At 45.0% G+C, this 24,881-nt stretch overlaps 2 protein-coding genes across 2 annotated transcripts; both read left to right on the top strand.

Moving 5' to 3' along the window:
* Positions 1-5,462: 5,462 nt before the first annotated feature.
* LOC126544776 (uncharacterized) lies at positions 5,463-15,393 on the top strand. The gene is made up of 4 exons (XM_050192249.3): positions 5,463-5,736; positions 10,431-10,611; positions 13,436-13,577; positions 13,984-15,393. Exons 1-4 carry the CDS (start codon positions 5,646-5,648, stop codon positions 14,152-14,154), a joined length of 585 nt encoding a protein of 194 aa, XP_050048206.1. The 5' UTR covers positions 5,463-5,645; the 3' UTR covers positions 14,155-15,393.
* A 2,379-nt stretch (positions 15,394-17,772) lies between these two features.
* LOC126544781 (uncharacterized) lies at positions 17,773-23,578 on the top strand. The gene is made up of 4 exons (XM_050192254.3): positions 17,773-18,026; positions 20,273-20,450; positions 21,462-21,603; positions 23,293-23,578. The coding sequence occupies exons 1-4, from the start codon at positions 17,942-17,944 to the stop codon at positions 23,386-23,388; spliced, it is 501 nt and encodes a 166-aa protein (XP_050048211.1). The 5' UTR covers positions 17,773-17,941; the 3' UTR covers positions 23,389-23,578.
* Positions 23,579-24,881: the final 1,303 nt, after the last annotated feature.

Genomic DNA, 24,881 nt, shown 5'->3' with positions numbered 1-24,881 from the left:
GGACGGGAAACAGGGAGTCATTTCATGTCTAAAGGGGTTATCAAGTTGAAACCTGCTAGACGTAAAACGCGAATTCAAACATGTCGGAGACATTTTGATGTTTAAGGTGCTTTGGGGCATCGAAAGAGATTATTGAATATATGCTAATTTCTGTTTACATTCATTCTTGTTGAGGAACTAACACATTCGTCGTTTGCAATCCAGTTGATACCTAAGCGAGCAACAATACGGAGTGCGTTGGTGGGAATGTGACGGAAAAGTTGCGAGAAATCATTTGCCCATTTAAACTACCATAATTATTAAATAATACTGTCGGAGTCATTGAAGTGCTTCTTCGGGTCGTGAATGAAATTTTTGAAGGGAAAAACTTTTATTTGACAAAATATAATATAGAATAAGATATATAGGTACGAAATACAGACTCCTTAAGCCTCTTCGTGCTGACATTATTTGTCCAATCATTCATTTCTGCGCTGATTACTACATGCATCGCAGAGATCTCCACGAATGCCAGCCTCGTGAGTCACCGGTCACTATTTAACCTCGCACTTAGTTGATGCCCTGGTGGTAAAGGTTGTTAGGGCGTTAGCTTTCAGAAGGTAACTAGGTATACAGTAGGAAATAAATCTAGACTCGGTGCATGGTATTCTTCCCATTTTATATGCGTTTTATTTTATCACCGCTAAGACGGAATGACTATTCTCGTTATCGGGGAGCTCCTATAACCAGCTCCGACGCCGTAAGTTCAGCCAATAACTTCATATAGCAGCGGTCGATGTAGAAAAAAAACTACGATGACTACCGACGTTAATACGATTAGCTAGCATTCATGCAATATGGCAGCACACCGTATTGCTAAAGACACCTGTTATACAATCTGTAGTGGTTATTCTGAGATTTTCATTGCTTTAGCTGTATGACACATACACAGACTTCGGGAGTGGCCGGCTCACATTGCTATGACACTCGCTCGCCAGGGTCGGCCACGACAATGATTGCACGACGACGACGACGTAGGTACGTCGATCGAATGAGGAACACGGAATGACGGCGATGGAACGACGAAGGCGGTGTGACCAGGACGGTATGATAACAATGGTATGACGATTGTGAAATGATACTTGCGGTATAATGACGAAGGCGGTATGACGATGACGGCATATGACGACAATGGGGAGATGACGGGTCGACGACGAAGGCATCACGACGATGGTATGACGAGTATCGAATCACTAAGCTGGAATGACAACTGAATGACCACGACGGTATGATAACGAGTTTATGAAGACGACTGTACGACGACAACGCAACGACGACGCATAACAACGGTGGGATGACCACGATTGAACGACGAAGAAGGAATGATGCCGAAAGAGCGATGAAAGTGGTATGACGATGACGGCATTACAATTCCACAAAGTTTCTGAGATGACGGTGGCACAGCGACAGCTTGATGACAATCGTATGACGACGGGTGTATGATGACGATGCCGTAACGGTGATTGCAGTACGAGAGACGAATAACGAAACTGGAATGATTAGGATGGAACTACCACGACATCATTACGACCACATACATACCTAAGGGCCCAAGGTAGTCGACAACTGGCGTACTGGGTCACTGTAAGAAGCTAGATAGATAAATATTGTTGCTATAGAACTGACGATCAAGAGACTGTCTGAGCAAGAGACCGGCAGGAGGGAAGAGGAAGACGCATTTGGGCTTGGCGCAAGTTTCCATTTCTGTCTCTGGCTGGGCTGTTCTTGTAAATACATTGTAAACAGTCTCTTTTGTTTGTTCCTTTCCACACGTCACAATAGACGGACGGACGGACGGACGGACCGACAGACAGACAGACAGACAGACGGACAGACGGACGGACAGACAGACAGACAGACAGACAGACAGACAGACAGACAGACAGACAGACAGACAGACAGACAGACAGACAGACAGACAGACAGACAGACAGACAGACAGACAGACAGACAGACAGACAGACAGACAGACAGACAGACAGACAGACAGACAGACAGACAGACAGACAGACAGACAGACAGACAGACAGACAGACAGACAGACAGACAGACAGACAGACAGACAGACAGACAGACAGACAGACAGACAGACAGACAGACAGACAGACAGACAGACAGACAGACAGACAGACAGACAGACAGACAGACAGACAGACAGACAGACAGACAGACAGACAGACAGACAGACAGACAGACAGACAGACAGACAGACAGACAGACAGACAGACAGACAGACAGACAGACAGACAGACAGACAGACAGACAGACAGACAGACAGACAGACAGACAGACAGACAGACAGACAGACAGACAGACAGACAGACAGACAGACAGACAGACAGACAGACAGACAGACAGACAGACAGACAGACAGACAGACAGACAGACAGACAGACAGACAGACAGACAGACAGACAGACAGACAGACAGACAGACAGACAGACAGACAGACAGACAGACAGACAGACAGACAGACAGACAGACAGACAGACAGACAGACAGACAGACAGACAGACAGACAGACAGACAGACAGACAGACAGACAGACAGACAGACAGACAGACAGACAGACAGACAGACAGACAGACAGACAGACAGACAGACAGACAGACAGACAGACAGACAGACAGACAGACAGACAGACAGACAGACAGACAGACAGACAGACAGACAGACAGACAGACAGACAGACAGACAGACAGACAGACAGACAGACAGACAGACAGACAGACAGACAGACAGACAGACAGACAGACAGACAGACAGACAGACAGACAGACAGACAGACAGACAGACAGACAGACAGACAGACAGACAGACAGACAGACAGACAGACAGACAGACAGACAGACAGACAGACAGACAGACAGACAGACAGACAGACAGACAGACAGACAGACAGACAGACAGACAGACAGACAGACAGACAGACAGACAGACAGACAGACAGACTGTGGTAGTCAAAGCATGTCATTTTCATTGAAAAAATACAATCATCCGTTTATCGCGTTGTCACAAAGTATGCCTCCTCGCTATTAGCACTCAAGTACCGTTGCAGAAGGTATGAAGACTTGGAAGAAATGCAGGTAGTTATATATTTGCGAGGTTTAGCTTGCTAAGGCAACAATGCCTATGAGAAAGGCTGTGTGGAGGCCTCCGGGATAATTTTGACTGCCTGAGATTCTTTGACTTGCAGCTAAACCTAGCTGCAAGGACGTTACCACAGTTGACGCCAGCCCGTCCCAATACGCGGCCGTCGTTGCCGGGAATAGGGCCCACGACCTCGTGTTCATAACCAAAAAGCTATAGCAACAAAGCCAGCGTGGCGGGCTATGCAGGCAAAAAAGAAAGATCGCACGTGTAGTTGCTGCTCGAGTTATCATTTTGTAATGAAAAAAAAGACGATAATCAAGTGCAACAAAACGCCAATGTTACCAGACTAAATGCCACCCTATTGTGTTACATATGCAGCGCTTCGTCACAGTTCGTGGAATTCGTGGCCGTTGGATGGACGTGTGCTCGAAGCTCGGACTCTCGGTTCAGCGGCGTAGAACGCTACAGACCTCGTTTCAAGCTTCGTGTCTTCTTCCCACGTGACATCCATGCCCGCATTATATGACGGCGGATAATAAAGAACTGTGCCAGAGAACACAAGGGACCAGACGAAGGACGACACGTACACAGGGCGTTGGAAAACACGTCTGCGTCGCCGATTGCCCACAGCTGCATTTAACTCAACAATTTAAATTTAACCAGGCGTGGGGTATGGCGCACAGCTGTACACAGGGCGCAGCATGCACATTTGAGCTTGTGACACGTGTGATTGCCTTACCGTCATACTCTGTTGTTTCCTATGGTATGCTCGCTTCTCGCACTCATATACGTGTATATTCTGGAGGGCTGCTACGCGTGAAGACCTTCGCCCATCATGTCTTTTCGGTCCACATAAGGGAACCTCGACAAAACCATCAGCTGACCAAACACACTTATCGCTATGCAGTGTAAAAAATATCGTTTACTGCTTGCTGTCACCAAATTTACCGTATCCCAGCTATTGAAACCTGTAGCCTTGGAGTGAGTGAAAGCAACAAACAGGAAATAGGATTGAGAGAGAGTGAAAGGTTGAGCTCGAAAGCAGCTGTTTGGTCCAATGGTCCAACCAAAGCACGTAAAGTGGGAAAGACTCGCGCATTCTTTGACAGAAGTTCGCTGCTTCAGGGTTGACTGGACAGATGCTGCTAGCACATGGCGCCGAGGATCGCTTGGAGTGTGGAAGCTGCTAGATGTTGTAGGGAACAAGACACGGGACGAGCGGTCACTCAGATGAAATGTTGTAATTCTACCATTATTTATATGGAAGGCGCTCACAATTTGATGGTAACAAAAAAGCTTGAGAAATGTGTAAACGTTGCGTAATGAGAGATGCAACGGCCGCTGGTAGGCGCAACGTTAAGAGATGGCAATACGACAGGATGCATTAGAGAATGAATGACTGTGCCTGATATTGTTAGTTGGAAATTGGAGAAAAGAGGGTAGCTGGACACCCATACAGTGCTTAGAGTCAATAACCAGTAGTCTATTGGAGCAACAATTGTGGGCTAATCGAAACGCTGTTGAAAACTAGAAATAATTAACAACTGTGCCGAGGTTAGGAAATTTGCAGGCATAGGATATAGTTGACTTATGAAAGGCACGGAATAATTGGATGTGGTTGAAAGAAGGTTTCGTTTTGTAGTGGCTGCAATATAGACTACTTATGAGGCTGATGACATCTCTGTCTCTACTTACGTCCTTTTCTTTGTTTGCGCTCTTTAAGTGATTCTTAGTCCACTGGCAACCAACAAGGTTGACAAGATCCACAAATGGGTGGTGTGGGTGTACGTCCGCAGGCCACATAACTCTGAGAGTAACGAAAAGGAGTACCGAAGCTATGGAAAGGGATAGGGCGTTTTCCCGTAGCCGCCGTGAGATCCAGGTGAACTGGATGGTTGGAAACGACTTGGAACACAGGAATGGTATCTGAGTGCCTACGGCTGTCGATGTTTTGATGACTTCTGCCTTTGGCCTGGATTCCCGACTTGCTATTTGATCTGTATGACTCTCTAAACACGAATGTGCGCACAGACCAACGGAATTCTTTTCTCATTGCGTCTAAGCCACGAACTCATTTTCTCTACTCTCATTACTTGTCGCCATGATATACAGCTGCGAGAACGATAGTTTGCAAAACAAAAAGATCTCACAACGGAGACCTGCGGTAAAAGCAGCTGTGGCGTTGGCTGGCATCCTGTTTTGTGCTTCAGGCCAGCCGAATAGCTTGCCTATACCATCCGTGTTGGCATGTGCGAGCTCGTGAGTCATCGGAAGCGGTGGAAACATTCACTGAATCGCGGGGTGCAGGGAAGCACCTGTGCGCGCATGCGTAGTCAGAGGAACACTCAGGTCCTCGTCGAGGAATTTCGCAGTCGCGACCCATTTCCCTACAATACGTTGGCGACGTAGCGGAGCGTGGCAGTGCTGGATACCAACGAATCTTTGGGTGAAGTGAACTCTCTGTTCTTTTGTAGGGATATTTTAACGATTGGAGGAAAAGACCTCGTACCGTGATGTTGCTAGCACTGGTATGTAGCCTTCTTGCTGCCTCACGGACGACCTCGGCATCTGATCTCCAGGTGCCCATGCTGACTGTTTGTCCAGGTGAGTCGCATATGAAAAACTTCACTTCTCGTCACGTTTTCGTTGTCTAGCCTTGAAAAATACGTCACCAAGTTAGAGTAGCGTAACAATAATATTATAGTACCTACAAGCAATGGCAAACAAACGGCGCATCTTAGTTCCATGTGACTATGGAATGTCTACCGTTCATGATGAAATAGTGACGAACATTTTACCAACATATGGGTCCAATATCGGCCAACAACACATTTTAGAATAGCCACCTAGAATTAAATGATAACTTTCGGTTTGCGGGTCCCTTTATCTACATCACTTTAATAAAATGACATGTTAAGTTTTTATCAGATTTTGTATGCCTAATATTCTTTATTTCGAAAATAGTGATTTTATAGAGCGTACAAAGCGATGTGTTACTTCGCTGTGGGTAATTATCTCTGGAATTTGAGCTTTTACATTTATATTTTCATGAAGCTGTTTATTTCCTGGGCGCTCATGTCCCTACCAATTTACTCACATAACTGTTTTGCATAAGCTTACCTGAAAAAGTTCTTATGCTATGATACCTCGTTCGCAAACGGTACTATTGTATATACAGTAAATATAAATGCATAAACATTGGGAATTAATTTGAATAAATTTAAAGGGGTATATCCAGTCATATGTCGAATTTAGGTGTTCATATTTTGGGAGCGCTAACACAGATGCTGGTTTGTCAAGTACCTTTATGTAAGGCTGTGCTCGTACTTAGGGACAAGCGCATACATATTAAATGAAGTGTGTCACTCATGGAGAAACGACATAGGAAGAGAGTACTAACAAACGAGCCATGGGGTTTCTTTCTATTTTTGCCTACACACCATCTTATGTACACTTGCTATATCATTTCACACCCGTAATTTATATGCGTGCGTTTATTTCGCTAATGAGGATCCGTTCGCATGCTTAATATACTAGAGGAGAGTTAAATCAAGACGTTGCTACCGCTAAATTCTTGCACTGTAGTTCACCAGAGCGAGATATCACGCGAACGTGTCTCTTTGAATGTACTGTAAAGTGGCTAGAAACTGTTTCGTGTATTTGAGCTAAGCAGGGGAGCGGAATTTTTTTCATTGTTTCGGGGCACTCTAAGTGAGTTACATGAGTTCCTGTCGAGGTCCTGGCCAGAGAGTTAATTAGCGACTCCGAAGATGATACACTCGTGTTCTGAAAGTGCAAAAATAGGGAACGTCCACCCCGTGCGGGATATACAAATATGCGACACGGGAGAGCTCTGGATGTGAACTGAATTTTACCGAAAAAATAAAAATACCAATGGCGGTTTCGACTTTCGGCAAATATTGACCTATGCGAGATGCTCTTATTAAAGCTGCACCGGCTGCCTGCGTACACGTTGCGTGTTGTTGTAACAGAAACGTAGCTGCTTACTGCGTAGCTGCTTAACGCGCCGCTGCGTTACTGCTGACAACATGATGGTAAGCCGTGCAGCTGTCGGACTGCAACAGCTTTTTAAGTGGAGCTTGTATATTTGCCTTACTCGTCTCGGCGTCGGCGTTGCCATACGAATAAAACCCCAGCCGCGTAAAACTAAAGATTGCTTGTCGGGCTACGGATTCGAACCATCCAACCTCCGGGTTGCGAAGCCACCACGCTAACCTATTCAGCCACTTTCGGTTCATAATACGCACCTCTTGAGGCGCGGTTTTATATGTATGAAGTAGACGCAGTGCAAAGCGCGAGCCAATCACAAGCATCCCCTCCTTCCGGAGGAGAGAAAGGGTGTGATCGCGTGTTCGCTGGCCTCGGGCCCACCGTTTGCCGCCAGTACAGACCCGGCAGTCAGATGTGGAAGCCGCGTTCGGTTCGTTCTGCTGAAGTGCAGGCTGCATTGAAGGAATGACAGAGGGAGCGGGCCACACGTCGTGCGTTCGGCCGAGGAACAGGCGGCGTTTGATGAACGCCGTCGGGGACTCGCTCGAGAAAGGGCTCGCGGTCGACGTGCCGACGGATGTTCTAAAAGGATGTTCTACATCCGCCGCCAAGGTTTGTGAGTGGTGGCACTGGCTAACACTCCCAGGGTTCCGCTAGAAAAACATAAATACCCAAGAAAGTGGACGGGGAAACGGCGCCGCGGTAGCTCAGTTGTTAGAGCATCGCACGCTAAATGAGAAGGTTGTGGGATCGTCGCCCACCTGAGGCAAGTTGTTCTTTCATCCACTTTCATTTCTATTAATTTATCGTTTCTTTATTTCATTTATTAAGCCCAAGTAATTTCCCCTATGTCGCCCTTGGTGTCAGTGTTTGTTGGCTTCTTATGATATGACTAATAAAAAAATCGGGCCCCTCGGTTAACCCCCTTTCTTCTTACTCAGTGGGTGATTTTCGGCATGCATTTCGCCCTTTCATATGAAAATCAGTTCATTTCCGCGAATATATAAAACTAGAGCGCACGAGTACCGCGTGCGCTGGAACACGACCGTGTGCTTCTGAAGCGCTGAGTTTCAGAGTGCTCATTTCCTCCACGATACTCGAGGCGCTCACCAAGTTTTTGGGCCTGCGCTTCGGTCCACTCCGCTTGTGTTCCCCGCCTTACCAAGCTGCCTGTCAAGAAACCGCATTGGTTTCTAACCAACCAACTGCGACATTCAAAGATGTCGTTGGACCACTCTGTGAAATTTGTGGCAGTAACTGTCGCTTTTTGGGCACACAAGTTAGTGGTCCCGTCTTTTATATCGATTTAAATGGAAGCAAAAGAAAGAGATTTAGTCAACTCACAGAACGGACCGAGGTGAGTGTGGTATACATGGGAGACAACATGCGTACACGCATACGAAACAAACTGCTGAAAGCGGGCTGTGCTTACACACTATGCTACTACTTGCTACGGGCAGCGTCACAAGACACTTTTGCAAATTCTATTGTGCAGTCTGTGAAATTACGCGCAAGACAGACGGCTGTGACCTGCACTGCATGTTAATTATACTTGTGTCCACAAGAAAATGTTTAACCGTGTTCACTGCTTTACGTTGGGCTGCTTTCACTGTTATTGAGCCGGCAAGCTTGGTTAGTGACAAGGTCGATGGGGACCGGCTCCGCAAAGTTTTCGCTGTAGCCTGCAGCCGCTGTGGGCGTACAGTGTGTCGGAGGCACTCGAAGAGCAGTTGGCGCATGTCCTCATCGTCATGGCCACAGGAGGAAGCCGCGGGTGACACACTTTTGAAGCGGTATACAGGAAATACTTCTCTAAGCATGTTTGCGGATTTAAATGTGTTGCGTCTAAATGAGTGCGCGTTTCTTAAATAATTGCAGTCTGCATATCCTGTGCAAATAATTTATGTGATTATTCATAATCATTTCTTTTCAGCGTAAGCTTTAGTTCAGTTTCAGTTCACAACATATTTTTGTGCGAATGGCCTCAACGTCCACGTGGTATGCGCAGCAGTAAAGAGTGCGGGGTAACTTGTTTTAAAGCAGATGACCAAAACTGGAACAAACACTGATGGAGCGATGTGCGTTTTTCGGCGAGTTGGCACGTATTCGAATGACAGAGAAGAGCGAAAGATGTAACAGCGACGAGGAAAGATGGAGGCAAGTGAAAACACCTGTTTGGTGTGGTTCATTGCTCCTATTATTTCCACGCTTGTTTCTGTCGTCTTTGCTAGGAAGTATGGAAGTCGTGGTGACTGGTGGGAAGGTTTCTGGCTGCACTGCTCCTGAAAATTTCTGCAGGCTTTAGTGGTCTCTCTGAATACTGAAACGTTAATTGGAAATTGCACTGTAAAGTCCTTGCGGGCGTTTGAGGGCCCGTTAATTCATTTGAGAAAAATTTCGCGCATGCTAACAACTGAGTTTTCCTTTCTTCGGGGAAACGGAAATGTTGGAGCCGCGTAGAACATCACCCAGGTTGACGTTTGGATGCGATGAGTGGTACACTATCTGCTGAGTAATAAGCAGAGCCACGAGGCAGTTTGAAAGTCCTCAAACTGGCAATGGTAGAACACATTTACTCGCGATGAAGTGCAGCGCGATTGAAGAACTAATCAAGGTACAGAGCCGCAGGAACGAAATCGAAGTTTTAGACACAGGCCTGGCAGGCAGATCATTGCGACAGCGGGCGTCACGTCGGACCAAACACACCAGAATTTGAAAGTAATGATGAAGCCGCCAGCGGATCCGTACCCAAACACTTGATCAATCTAGAAAAGATTCGCAAGCAAGAAAAAAATATACATTTTTCACAGCAAAAACCTAGATCATGCATGATTCTTGACGGATCCAGCAGCTGATGCTTCGGCAACAGCCGTAGCTTCGACTAAAAGAAAACAAAAACAAAAATATATTTCTATGAACAAACCGTCCAATAACGTAACCGCTGTTGGCTGAACTCTCAGTGATACCGAAAGCCACAGAAATGATGCCTGCGTATGTATCACCCTTTAAGCAACCGTGCAGAATTTTTGACGGTGATCAGGTCACTAAGCAACTCTGAACCACAATGCACAGACACCGGGAAGGCTGCAGGAGTGGTTTGGGTAACAAGGCACGAAGGAGTGGAGGACGGCAAAAGGTTTAACCAGCTCGCCTGCGAGGCTTTACTTCAATCGTCTCCCGTCAGGGCGGAGGAACAAGATGTCCGTTTGAAATGAGTATTAGATACTTTTCTTTCATTGCAGTAATAAAGTATGTCTCGAATGTATGCTACGACTTCTCTCTCACAGAAAGCCATAACGTGACCGTATTCGACGTCACTGCTACCAGCCAGCCCGGAAGCAACATGCTGAACGTGTCATTTCACATCGACGTTATTGTGTCATTGAAAACATACCCGACACTTGAAGTGGCCATGACGGAGGAAGGAATGGAATCCCTGATTCCTTGTGTCGAAGACGTCGGTTCTTGGTGAGAACTCGTGTGACGACTTTCTTATCACTAATTCTGAAATCTCAAATACAGTTATTGCTTGTTTTTTTTTCAATGCTGCTTACACCAGCGGGAGTTATTGCAGTGTAGGCAACAAAGGATGAGTATCGTATATAACACCAGTCTCTCAAACGGAGACTCATATTATTGAGAAAAAAATTACGCAGATCGATGCACATGTTCAAATATGAGAAACGAAGCTTTCGTGGTTAAGCGGTTAATGAAATGTCATACAACTGATTATATTATTAACACCGTTTTGTAGCACAGCGTTTACCTGCCTTCTAGTTAAGATAGTAATATGCGGAAACCCCCACCTCGGGACCTACGTGAACGCGCATTTCACTGTCTCGAGCATTGACCCCCTTTGCTATGACACTGTGGTGAGGTTCGGCGGGGGGCCGATTCTAGAGATAGTTCCATTGTTAACTGTACTTTACTGGGCCGAAGACCGACCAAGCAGACGCGACAAGGCGCTAAGGCTTGGAAAGTAAGCATAGAGAGGTTTGCTTTATTAAATGAATTGGGTCTTGATGACCTTTATTTGTCGTAATGTGAATATTTAGGCATTATTTGTTTTCTCAGTGCGTAATCCAGCAGAAAACAAGGCGAGCAGCCGAGACACTTGTAAGGGTAATAAAAATTGCAAGCACTGCCCTGCGTGAGATCTATATGGCAAGAGAGCAGCAGCCCCCATGGTCAGAAAAGTTATGGAGGAATCACGAGGAAAGCGCAGCTTATTAAAGGAAAAGAAAAAAGAACGAAAGGGTTCGAAAGACATATCAGCCACCAATCAGTGTTTGAACATTTTCTGTCTCTTGTTTCCACTGCCTGTGAATCTATGCCTCACTCCACTACAGTATCGTTCGCGGAAAGAAAGAATGCCCAAAATCGTTGTTTTTCGGCTGAACTAAAACTATGCAAGCGATATGTTGGACTCTAATAGGATCCCTTGTTTAACTATGCACGTAGTTATATGTGCCACGGTTTAATGATTTAAAAAAAATAATTTTACAGATAAAGCGTCATTTTACAATCCTATTTGTATCTGCGATGTGCTTTAGACGAGCTTTTGCCACCAACCTCGAAACTGATACCTGATCATAGGAATTAAGAACAGTTCTGACGCTTCATTTTGATCTGTTTCTAGCCTATTAATGTTAACCTAAGTGGTCCCAAAGAATATTAGAGTAATCAAGAATGGGTAAGGTAAGAACCTTGCATGCAGTCATGCAGTATGCTTTGTTTTTCAGGAAGAATTGCGAAGGGAACGTTTCAAGTAATGTTTACAAATTTCTCGGTTACTGTTATCGGTTTGCCATCATTCCACCGTAAGTTATTGCAAATACAAAGACCGATCTATTTGCAATTCACGATGCGAGATAACAGGTTCCTATTTATTACGTAGTAAAATAAGATGACTCACGGTCCATTTATTACAGACATGATAACACTTTTCTTAAATATTACTAACAATTAATTACCATGTCAATCACTCAAACAGCTCATGAAGTCCTCTGTTCATCTGAAGCGGATCATCAGTTGATTTAATCAGGGAATATAATACACATACGTTCGCTTAAGGCCTAATTTCGACGTTACATCCATCAACAATGCCGTTTACATATAGTAGAAACAACAACGCACACAGTGTACAGAACCTTGGGGAAACATCTGCAAGTAGGTCTGAAGAGACTTGCTTCAAGATGACACATTTGTACTAGATTTTAAGTAGAACTGAATCCCATGACAATTATACAATTTTTAAAATGCATAATAATTTAAGAAGTAATTTGGGGTATGATAGCTTATGAAATGCCTTGGACAAATCAATCTAGATGGCAGCGACTTTGATCTTTACTTGCAACCTAAGCCCTCACTTCTGTGGGACTTATAACCATATCGTGATTTTGGCACATAAAACCTCATAGTTTAATTTTAAATTTTATCTATAGCTAACGCGAACTCGTGATGTACCTCAACTAGCTTTGTAATAGTGGGAAAACCACGTCTTAAGCAATAATGCACCGATGACAAAATCGAGTTAGCATCTAAGAATGCCGTAAGATTCTTGTAGATTATCAGTTCCAGTACCTTACAACATGAAAGTGTCATAACTATCACTCTATATTTCAATATCTGATGTTTGCCACTTTCTTTATCTAGAGAGGTTACCTTCGACACTAAACTCTTCTGGTAAAAGACCGCTGGAAAGCAAGATAAAGACTCACTTTGTAGTGGTCTTTCACAAGGTGAGTGCCAAGTGTCGAAAGTAGAACCTCTACATAAACAAGGTGACAAACATCCGGTATCGAATTTACTCTCTCTAGCAGCGTTGTGTGGTTGTTAGATACACTAGAAGAATAAATCTGATTTCGTGCAGTTTGATTTGGTTCCTACTAAGGACTTCCAAAAACTTGACTGGCTGGCTTGGTGACAGCAGCGATGACCTCAGTAAGAGCATGTGCCCATTTACCCAGGGCTTTGTTCTATTCACATAGGTTACATTCATTTTATTGTCACCCATGGTCATGACAGCCATTGTGGGCTGCCATGGCAATGCCATGAAGACTGCTTTTTTAACCCACCTTATGCAAAGGCACATCAAGGGCAGGAAATACTCGTGATAACAATCACCTTAACATGTCCCGCATGATGAGGCTTCTATACATGCTAAAGAATTACAGCTGGTCAGTGGTCAAGTTTTTGGAGCCCAGAGTAGTGTCGTTGTGCTCTGACATAAAATTCTTACTGTTTTGTCCGTAACCACTCGGGCGCCAATCTTTCATTTTATAATTCGCAGTCTGTACCATCTCTGCGATGGTAATTCTACCATGGAGATGGAGCTGACGAAGGCATGGAGCAACACGTGTCCCATTCCTCCTGGGAAGTATTTTGTTAACATGACGTTGGACCTTATGAAGAACAAGTATCTGACTTCAGGAGTGAGTTGCTGCATTTACTGAATGCTACTTTTAAGTTAAACTACAAAGGACGCACTTGAGTGTATCCAGAAGCAATGCGATTAGGCCTTGTAAGCCGTTATGAAAGTCCCGACCTGTTGTTCAATGACGAGCGCATTTAGAATACAATGCAGGGTGGGTCTTGCCTGCTCAATTTCGGGGCCCTCGCCTGATTTCTAGCAAGCAATATTAAAGGAAAGGGAAGGCATGGAATGGGAGACGCGGGTCTCTAAGGGTGTCAAGTGGGGTGTGAAGCCTGGCTTCAATTTAATTCAGGTTTTATTCGGACATGGAAGTGTCCAGGTGATCCAAGACTAGAGGCTAACAAAAATGCCTGCCTGCAAGAACATTCATGTGCTGATGCATCCTCTGTCTTTCCGTATTTCAGAACGCGAACAAAATCTTCAAGTACATGTTCGAGGATGGTGGCAATGTAACTGGGTGCGTGTCCTTTCCTGTCTACATACCAACTACGGCGGGGTCATCGGCCATGGCGCTTCCAACGTTACACGCATTGTGGATGCTCACCATTTCTCTGTTTTCGCTGAGATTTTGGTAGATGCCTTGGGAATGAGCTTGGACCACTTTTGTCACTACTGTATGTTGTATGATATACATAAGATAATTTTCTCGCGTAACAACCAAGGGTGAGAGCCAGAATCGAGCAACTTATGATCAAATTGCCTCTCACGTCAGTGTCAGAGAGCGCCAGCTGCTCACAAGTACGGCATACCGCGGTGAAGTGTCCCGAGTAAAGCATTACTCGTTTTATGATTGTCATTTTCTTCACAGCGAATATTGTCTGCCTTTCACAAAGTCTTCTTATCGAAAGGCCAATTGTTGAAGCTCCGGCCTAACATCATGCGCTCACCAGCATAATCTTTTCTTCAACAAAAAATTACGGTCTCTCTGATTGTTAACGAGTGCTTCATATGCCACACTAAATACATTCACGTGTGTTTTATCAGCATTCACAGCTGTCTGGCTGATAGAAAACTGAACTAAACATTTGCGCCGGTCACGCACCAATAATTAAGAAAATTTAATTTAATGCTTTCTCATTATTTCTTTGCCGAAGTGCACTTAAATAAAGCTAATCCTTACAATACGGTAAGCCCGCTGACGATAATGGATAAGAATAAATTGATTGATCAAAGAAGTCTAATGAGAGTACATCATCGATAAAACTGTCTAGAAATTGGCGTGATTGCTATTACATAAAATTGTTATGCATACTAGAAAACTGCTATCCCGTAAAATTTCGAATTAAAGACAAATACTTATTTCGGCCTAAACGGCACTTTTGAGCATATTCAAAAGCCAGCTTTTGCAAACGTCAAAGCTCTCCGTTATCAGAGGTACCGGCAAACTTTAAAAACAAAGCATTTGATATTTTCTAACCACTTATCTCATGATATTTTGTGTTGGACAACCAACTAGCGAATGTTACGTTTCGTGTTGGTACCTTTGCCTATACAATCAGCAACCCGAATGCGACGTTTCTTTGTTTACTTTCCAATACGAACTGTTTTATTCGAATCAGGTACTTTTCGTTACTGTCCTCCAGTACTGAACTTCGTTGAGTCACTTTGAATGCACATAATTCGTAACGTTGGCGCGTCGCTAACATTGCAGTTGCGTATCTCTATTTTATGTTATATGTACGTCGTTATTATCATTTTCGTACTACGATTTATGTAAATTTTAAACAATGTATTGTACACAGGCTTAGGTTGTGTGTAACTCCACAGTGTTTACATGTTAATAAACTAAAAAAACCACTTATAAATACCCGAAACATCCGAAATCAAGCCCACTTATGTTTTTATTTTTTGAACGTTATGGGCATTCAAAAATGTTTATGACATTTGCCAAGCGCTGAACATTTCAATCCGGAAGTTTTTTTAGGATATTCACAACCTGGCTAAACAATATATTGTGCATATGTCTTAGAGGTTCTTGAAGGGAGGAGAATGGATGAAGCTTGGCGAATGTGACAAACATTCCCACAATAAAAGTTTCATCTAGGCAGAATGAAAGCAATGAAACTGTTGCGACGTGGTTGATTCGCAAATCATAGAAGTGTGCATCGCGAGAAGGGTGGACAAGTGTGAAAAAACAACAACATGCATGTTGGAGACAAGAAAAGTTAAGGTAAGTGTTTTGAAAGGATGGGAATCTTACAGTTAAGCGTTGACATGGCCCATGACTGGATATCTACAATCAGGAAACATGCCCAGCGCAATATTTTGTGACTCTTGAGGTACTAGAGCCTAAACACCGGTGCTTACGGATTCAACTAGCGCTAAAGAATGCTTCAGGGGCTTGCCTAATCAATCGGTATTATTCGAATAGAAACTCAACGAACACGAGATTCAGGCCGCGAATACCCGAGTGTTAAAAAAAGAGAAGAAAGAACGACTTTGTAATAAAAATAAATTGTGACGGCAAGGCCACGGAGCTTCAGCGAATCACGATCGACGACGAAACTACAGCATGAGGACTATCAAGGCGCCGGAAAATTGCAAAGTGGAATCACCTTGATAAGGCTGCCGCAAGATTGGCGTCTGCAACGAGGGTGACACAGCCCTGATGTGTAGAGGGCTGCAGTTGGGCACTAAAAAGAATACATTCTGAAAGCATGCCACACCATGCCGTACGTATTTCACGGCATTGGGTAGAACTGCACTGCAGTGTCGGAGTAAATTTGCCTCTTACCAAAAACTTAGTGGTAGGTATGTAGTCAGGTTGCTCTAGCTGTATCCTGGTTTCGGGCGTTTCCAATAAAAAAAAGTTAAAATACATTCGCTGGTGCTATCTCAACAAGGGTTTCCCAGTGCAGCGTCCGGGTGCTCCACCTTTTGGACCGCAAACGCAGAGCGAATAAATAATTGTCAACCTTACCACATTCCATTCCTAGAGGTACATACAACATCGAGATTATTGGCGCGTACGCCACGTCACAGAGCAACCATGTGGTTATAGAAACGAGATCAGGCGTACGCGCCCCTCTCCCCATCTTTCCGAGGCGACAACAAAACGCTGCTGGGAACGAAGGGTGGAGGCATCGGTGCGCCCCGCAAACTAGCAGTTTGTATACCAAGGAGCGGAACTTCTCCTGGTCAGAATGATTTGCGTAATAATATTGCTGCAATTTAAAAATTACTTCTTCAATTCACTTACGAAAGCAACAAGACCTTTGGCCGATTCGTCAGAGTGGGCAGGTACCACTGCCCGCAAAGGAATTCTCCTCCTCCTTCTCATCATCATCATCATCATCATCATTGTCATCATCGTAGTGGTCACTACCACCATCTGCACCCCCAAACCACCACCTGGTTCCAATACAAGCTGTACATCATAGAATTATTGCCTGGTGACGGTGATGATGTTTATAGGCATCTCCTCTGAAGTGGGGAGACGACAAACAGTCACCTAGCCTGCTTGACTTAATCAGGTTTTACTGCATCTAGCGCCATCTAGCGTTCTGCCTATATGATCTCAATGTTATGTTTCGTATTTAAAACATTTGTCGCTATATTGTACCGCTACTTACGCTTCCAATGACTCCAGTTCTATCATTCTCTTCCCTGCTTGTTTTATACCAATGCTTTAAACGTCTCTTGCTTATCTCGACTGCTGACCAGTTAATCCTTCCATCTTCTTTGAATTCTAACGCTCGTGGAAGGTGGACATTCCCCCGTAGTCTCGCTGGTTTAATATTATGGTACTCTATTACAATGTTCTGAGTCATTTACGGACTTTTTGCAGCTCGGACATGCCTCATCCGGTGGAGCATATTTGCTCTGGTAAGGTTTTGTCTTCAGGCAGCAAGCTCGGGCCTCAAATAGCAAGGCATTGCTCCTCTGCGTTCTCACATAAATTTTCCCTCTAAATTTCCCTCTTGCTGTTTTTGTAAATCTCCTTGGTATCCGATTAGTTTCCATCCTTTACATCCAATTTACCGTCTGTGTTTCTCTCACTTGCTTTTTTATGACCCCTGGTTGTCTATTTACACTTTGAATTAACATGTACTTGGTTGCCACCTTTCGTGACCTTTTCCTCCATTGCACGCGCGCGCGCCTCTTGCGAGTTCAAGCGCTACTAAGCGAGCCATTTCCAACTTCTGTCGTCAGATGGGGCCAGCTGGCAGCATGTGTGTGCTGAAACGAACACATTGGCCGGCATGCACTCAGAACCGCGTAGATGGCGGCATTGCTCTATAAAGACGAAGAGGCTGCATTCATCATTTTTATGGCTGTTGCACATGCGTCAAAGCATTCTATTGCAAAGGGAAAAAAAAAGAAAGAAACAGAAACTGCGGGGTTATATTAGCGGCGAAGCAAATGTGTGTCGCAGGACTCTGCATTTTGGCTCTCCTAATTTTGTGTCATGGGTGGACCCAATCGCCAACCATTAATTACTGTTTTGGTAAGCGGCAGTTACTGCCAATTTACGGCGATGCATTACATCAAGGGGAGCTATGTTCCAGGCGCTTCTTGTAAAAAAATATATGAAGGCTTGTAACGGCTGTTTAAGTAACAAGCGTTGAAAGAAAAGATGCGAGCTCCTGAAGGAGTCATAGGAGGCGTTACGATTACAACCGCATGGCATCCTCGACCAGAGTGCTTACTGCTGGTTTTGGGGGTTTTAGGATGAATAACGACTGTTTTTCACTGTGAGGAAAAGGGAGACTAAGATCGCAATAAAGCCAGACGCTTAGATTATAAGATTACTGCTTAGGATTAAGTGAAGTGACCGAGAACATGCAAGTACCGAATTAAGTCAGCTATCGCAATAGAGGGTGCAAGAGGTAATTAGCAGATACATTTGTCAAAAACAAGATCTTTGAGATGCACACAACGCCTCAATTGCGGTACTGTCTATCATGGCTTTTGAAATGCATGCACACACATCGCTACTTTCAGAATCGGGGGGGGGGGGGGAGGTAGCAAATCCTCACGTAAAGTAGCAAGCGCCAAAGCTGCCACAGGGCAGTGGTAAGCGCTTCCACTTGCCCGCTGTAAATTGCAGCAGAGGTACGAGCTCGGATTCCGGTGGGCACCGACGTGCGTAAACTTTAACGCGATAGCAATTATATGGACACTCCAGGCAAATTTTCACCGTCACCTGATGTTCCATATATAATTACGTGGATGTAGGCTATACGTTTATTGCTGCGGTATGTGCAAAGTAGATGCTATACCATTTCACCGCCAAGGTTGCTCAAACCAGGTTTTATGTTCATCAATGAATTATTCCTTGGAACGTTGGGAATAAATTATGGGCATGTTTCGATAAAAACATAATACATCAGCGCTGTCCCACTTAGGTGTGCTATTAGTTTCTCGTTTAGAAGTCTAATGTATATTTATTGCTTGATTACATAGTTGTAACCTTGATACTTCAGTTTTCTACAATTGCGGGAAGTTCTGAAATCTTTCCACGGGAACAATGGCATAAATGAAAAATTCGCTTCGTGTAGTTATGAGAGTTCAACTCACTTTAAATGCAACAAACATAATCAATGGCCGAGGAGAATGATTTCTCAATCAATTTCCGTGTATTTAGATAGGAGCTGGCGACTTGAAGCTTCCTTTTAGCGACAGCAACTTGAAGGGAGTGACGGACGATATAGACTGTGAACCTAGTTTTGAGTTTTTAACGGCCTATAGAAAAAAAAAGGCATCTGCGCATTCCGGAGGATCTTGTGACCGAAAAGCAGGAAATCATCAATACGCTGTGCTTACCAATCTAGGAGGCCCGGTGAGTAGCGAGTCTGACGCACAAGGGTCAAAGCTGGCATCCTTTTAGCTCTCAGTGCACAATTCAAGAGACCTAAACAGTTAGATGCTCCAACACAAAATAACGATGACTACGGAATCGGGGCGGCAGCTTAACAATAATTATGAACGGAAACAACGGTCGGACGGGCATGAACAACTCCGTTTCGAGTTTTCAATAGCAGTCGCAGTAATGTATAGTGACGCATGGGAGATATCTACTCCCTGTTGCCTAAATAGGAACATAAAGTATAGATGACTTGCGCTGCTCAAGCGCTAGTTAATTTCCATTTAAATTTCGCATGTAATGTTCGAATTTGTGAACATTTTGTACGAATAACGCTCATTTTGCAATGGGTTCCGTTTCACACAAGATCTGAGAGCATTAAATGCCGGTTTTATTCGAAATAAAGCCGAGGTGCGAGTTTTCTGTGGTGACGCCCTTAAAAGATGCCAATTTCATTGCAACGAAAGGGTGGTGCCATCTGTCGCCTGTATGGTGAAACGCGCCTTTTAACATAGGTATCAGAGATTGCGGCACCATACCTCTGCATGAATATCAACATTTGTTTAAATGACATTGGCCCTGACGACGCGCACTCATTCTCTATTTTAAAGGAGACAAGCAAGCAACGCTCTCAAGGGTAGTAACAGAAGCGTTGTGTGAAATGTGAGACAATATCAACCAGCGGTCTAGGTAGAAGAGTAATGAACCTGCCGCCCCGCTTTATGCACCGCTCAATATAAGGGAGGTGGCGAGAAGTGGTAAGACTAAAGGTGGCTTAGTATCGGGCACGTTCTTTGACCATGATAGGCGCGATGAGAGGGCTAGCGAGAGTAACGAAGTATTTCTTGCTGGTGATTGCGACGCGTCTTATAGTCGCACTCTTCCAGACAGCGAGATGGTATACGTGACCGATGTGGTGATCACGAACGCCACGGTGGACAAGGTCATGTCTGTGAACTACACCGTCGAGTTTACGCAGAGGCTGCGGGACAATCCGCTCCTTGACGTAATCATGTCCATCGCCGGTGGTCCCCACATTCCCTGCATCGACGAAGTCGGATCATGGTAAGGCGACAATGTGTGCTTAAGGGTAGCTTGAAGGAACGCTAAACAGCAACTCTGAATCAGTTTAATACTTTGGTACTTTAAACACATTTATTTGGCGAGCAAAGGTAATTCATTGGCTAAAGAAACGATTAGCAAAGCTTTCCTTTTTGAAGTTCGTCGCCGAACTGCCTCTATGCAGGTCATATTACTTTATGGATTTCCTTGCAATCCGCATGCGTGGGCTGTCTGCGTGTGGAGAAAGTTCTCAAAACGAGTTAGCTTGACTATTTGGTTTCCTGAGAAACGTATGTTGCTATGTTTATAGACAAAATACGCATTAGTCCCGTACAGACGCTGTCAATATGCATGACCTCACAAGCAGCACAGGTAAAATAGGCACAAGCGCACTTCCGGCTAGGTGCTCGGTTGTTATGGGTCCTCAACGCTTGACGAAGGGTGTTTGTCCCCAACCACCCTAATAGGTCTATCCACCTATAGGTCTCCACCTAATAGGCGTATTTGGACGCTACGTGGAAAATGGCTGCCATGGAAGCGGCCTAACCTACTCACACATTGTCTGCAGCTACAAAAGACCATACTTGTTCCTGGGCGCAGTTCCTTTTTTTTTCCCCTCCGTTTCTCATTCAGTTCTTTCCGTTTATCTCTATACCTCCTTACCGCAGCACCTTCGCCACAAGCGTCTCAAGCTACGAAGGTGCAGCAAATAGTTTCCCCTCCTCTCTATTTCCTCCTCGCCTACTAGTTACAACAGCACTGTGCCGGGCTTGTGCCAGCTTTCGTTGTCTATACGTCTATACCGGGAAAGGAGGAGGCATGACGGCCACTACCCCTCTTTCGTTTTTTGAATGAGTGAGTGAGTGAGTGAGTGAGTGAGTGAGTGAGTCGGTCGGTCGGTCGGTCGGTAATACGGGTCCATTACAGTATACAGAGCGCGCACTTGTTTAAAGAAGTTTAAAGAAGCGACTTTAGCGATCCTGACAATTTGTTTAATTTCTCTGTATACTTCAGCTCGTACAATTTGTGCTACGCCCGAAACGAAATAGAGGTGCAGATCGCCAGCGCATGGAGAAGCGAGTGCCCTGTGCCGCCGGGCCTGTTCACGGGCTACCTCCATTATAAGCTGACTCAAACTGCCTGGAATACCCTCAAGGTAAACTCAAACGAGAAAGAACGAGGTCCGGACTGCCCTGACATAAGTTTACATAGAAGGTGTCGAAGACGTGTAAACGTATTGCTCAAATTTTATATGTAAATGCATAGAAAAATGAGCGTACTATATTGTGTCTATAGACAGCGAATGAACTCGAAATGCTGGAAATGATGAGCCTTCACACGTCTTGCGCTTCAGTGTCAATAAATTACTACAGACAACCTGCCTGGGATATTTATTAAAACGTATTCAACCCACAAAGAGAGAGAGAGAGAGAGAGAGAGAGAGAGAGAGAAAGAAAAAGAGAGGGAGGGACGCGAATTTATTGAGGAAACGCAGAAAGGTCGGCGTGAGGTAATAGACATTTAGCCTTATACTCTGTTGAGAGGGAAGAGGAAGCAGAGATAAAGCAGCATGCTCGTGAAGGACTCTGTCGGAATAATTCATTGAGTGCCGGTTTAAAGATAGTCTCTGCAGCGTATAAAAAAGATCAGTCTGTATAAAACGACGCAATGCGTACTTAAAATCTGTGGAGAGTTTATAGTTATGTATGTAAATTATTTGAGAGCGCGGATGCATGCACTTTTCATGTTCACGTTCAGACATGTTAATGTCCGAATAAATTGATCTGGTTTGATTTGATTTAGCCATTCTGGGTAGGCGCTTAGGACTCAAACGTCATCCAATACTTTTTATTCAGCTATTTATGCGCCACATTTGACGATGTGTTACATGACGCGCGGACCTGCGTATTTAAAATTTAATTTCAGCTTTAATATTTTTCACCTTTTAAAGAACCGTATTTTCTTCCTGTCCCTCAAGACCGGCACATATCCAGAGGCACATACCCAGTCACCCATCTTGACGTCAGAGAGGTTCATTGAAGAGCGGGCACATAACCAATGCGTGCACCTAGTGACCCCAAGTTTGTCCGGTGGTTTGTTTCGAGCCCGGTTTCCTCGACACAGCAGCTCCATGCTATACACCCATTAGACCATGGAGTACCCACTGACTGACGATTGGCGTGCAGGAGGTTAGCCAAGGACAAGCGAACATACGTACCGCAAACTCGGTGAAGTTCCCAAAAATGCCAACTGCGTTATAAGGCTATGCGGACCGAGTCGTCATTACGAGCGCGCTGAATGGAACTGGTCGTTCGAAGCTCTGATCAAGGCCTCTGATTTTTGTTTATTTATTTATAGATAGTGCGATCATTCACAATGCCTTCGCAGGGTGGGAACATGCAAGTACACCCACACAAATATGCATTACAAGCAACCTTGGTGACGCTTGAATTCAACGTGGCAAAAAGGGCAGAAAGCAAGAAAGGAGCAAATAAATGATGTGGGACCGAGTCAAGATGTTCTCAACGTGCGTGGTACGTGCGTCACCCGGTCGCGGAGGTCGTGTTATCACGTATTATGAAAGTACCGGCAATGCAACGACGTTAAAGCGTTTGAAGTGGTTGCGTTGCAGTGACTAGCTTTAAAGAGAAACAACGGGAGTACACGCAAATGGCTTTCAGACTGTTGGTTAACATTTGAACATGAATGAAGAAAAGTGTCTCAACGAGAGCGACGTTGCTAAAAGCGGCCGCTTTCCGAAACTTTACCAAACGATAATTTGTTGCTAGTTCGCTAGTTGACTAATTCACTAGTTCACAACTATTTACTTAATGTTTGGTTTCAGGGCCGCGCTGTACTCATAAGAGCAAACGTCATCAACGGTGGTGAGCTTGTAGGGTGCTTTCGCCTGTCTGCGACGGTGAGGCCCACAGGCCACTAGTAAACTCACGAAACAAATTACCTACATCGCTCGTCATGCCCTGGCACCAACCTCACTTGTGGAGCACCAAGTCTCAGCATCCGGCTTTGCACGTCACTGAGCAGCTGTCACTGGATGACGAAATAAAGGACATGCTTTCGCAAGACGTGTATGTTCATACTTGCCGCTGAACGGAACAATAAAGCCGATCAGTGGGAGCCGACTTTTCGAAAGATATCGCTCCCGTAATAGCGATAGCGACACTCCCGTATTTCTCGCATCTATACCTACAGCTCAGTTCCGAATGTTCCTGCACAGAACAAACGAACTGTAAGAGGTTACCACGCTCCTGGGACATTTAAAGCGAAGCTGTCTTTGCGAGCCTTCCCGGAATTTGCTGATCGCGGCTGCTGGGTGCTGCTGCTGCCTTTGCGAACTGTGCATACGATGGCCTCCAAGATTTGCGCACGCCGCCTGGTTCCTGCTGGCGCGCACAAGTCTTGGACACCATTCTCACACTAAAAAAAAGAATGTCAACTACGTGTTTGATGGCGGAATTGACCTCGGTCCCCCAGAGCAGCAGCCACATGCTCTAACCATTAGGCCTCAACTGGACGCATACTTCTATCGTGCCACGGCGAACTAGCGATACGCGATGGTCGCCACTTGTGTCCCATTGCGTAGCTCGATTGTACGAGGGCGCATGCGCGTGTGGTAGCTCCTTTTACGCCAAAGACGCAGGAACGAAATGGGCGAGTTCGTAGCATTTGATTAACCGCTTCAGAATAGCTTCGCTTCGCACAGGTTCCAAGATGTTCGTTGCATCGGCACAATTTTCTTTCTCACTTCCAGAGCGGTTGCAATGCTTTTCGACATGTTTGCGCGATTGGTACCTTCTGTATACTAATTGTCAGTAAATGTCTTCGGAACAAGCACAATGGCAACTTGCGCGTAGCCTTTTGTGATTGTCCTGTTCATCAGTCTATCTCCCGAGCTCACATACCGAGTGGGACAGTCAATGGACCCGGATACCACTATGACGGTGGAACCAACGTACGCGGAAATACTAACCATCAAAGAGGCAAAAGGATAATATATACACCACTCCACCCGTCTTTAACACAACACGAAGCAGTCGGCTGGCGAACGCTGCAGACAGGAACATTCTCCACTCTACACATCCTACATAAAATGTTTCCCAGTCAATACAGGGACACATGCCCATGGGGTGGGGCCATCCCAACATTATATACATCACATGGGAGTGCAGAAATAACTTCTCTTTCCACAAAGAAAAAAAAAGCCCAGGGCGGAACACTGGGAGCTGTGAGTGGCAGCTCAGCAGCGGCGTGCTCACAGTCCAAAAAGGATTGGTGCAACACGCTCTCAAAGTGGCCAGGCTCAGCGGTGCTCTGGAATAGGGGCGCCGACCACTCGAGACGACGGAGAGTTCAGTAAAACATGAAGACCTCTGTTAGCCGCTGAAAGCTGTAAATAGAGCAATAAAGTTTTTC

This window comes from Dermacentor andersoni, chromosome 10 (assembly GCF_023375885.2).
Source record: "Dermacentor andersoni chromosome 10, qqDerAnde1_hic_scaffold, whole genome shotgun sequence".
Lineage (NCBI taxonomy): Eukaryota > Metazoa > Arthropoda > Arachnida > Ixodida > Ixodidae > Dermacentor > Dermacentor andersoni.
The sequence above is the reverse complement of the archived record's forward strand: the minus strand, read 5'-3'. Positions and strand labels throughout refer to the sequence as shown.

Coding starts and splice junctions, on each gene's coding strand:
- LOC126544776 (XM_050192249.3), top strand. CDS start 5,646: ATGTTGCTAGCACTGGTATGTAGCCTTCTTGCTGCCTCACGGACGACC. Junction 10,612..13,435: donor GTCGAAGACGTCGGTTCTTG/GTGAGAACTCGT, acceptor TATAATTCGCAG/TCTGTACCATCTCTGCGATG. Junction 13,578..13,983: donor ACAAGTATCTGACTTCAGGA/GTGAGTTGCTGC, acceptor TCCGTATTTCAG/AACGCGAACAAAATCTTCAA.
- LOC126544781 (XM_050192254.3), top strand. CDS start 17,942: ATGTGTGTCGCAGGACTCTGCATTTTGGCTCTCCTAATTTTGTGTCAT. Junction 18,027..20,272: donor AACCATTAATTACTGTTTTG/GTAAGCGGCAGT, acceptor GCACTCTTCCAG/ACAGCGAGATGGTATACGTG. Junction 20,451..21,461: donor ATCGACGAAGTCGGATCATG/GTAAGGCGACAA, acceptor TGTATACTTCAG/CTCGTACAATTTGTGCTACG.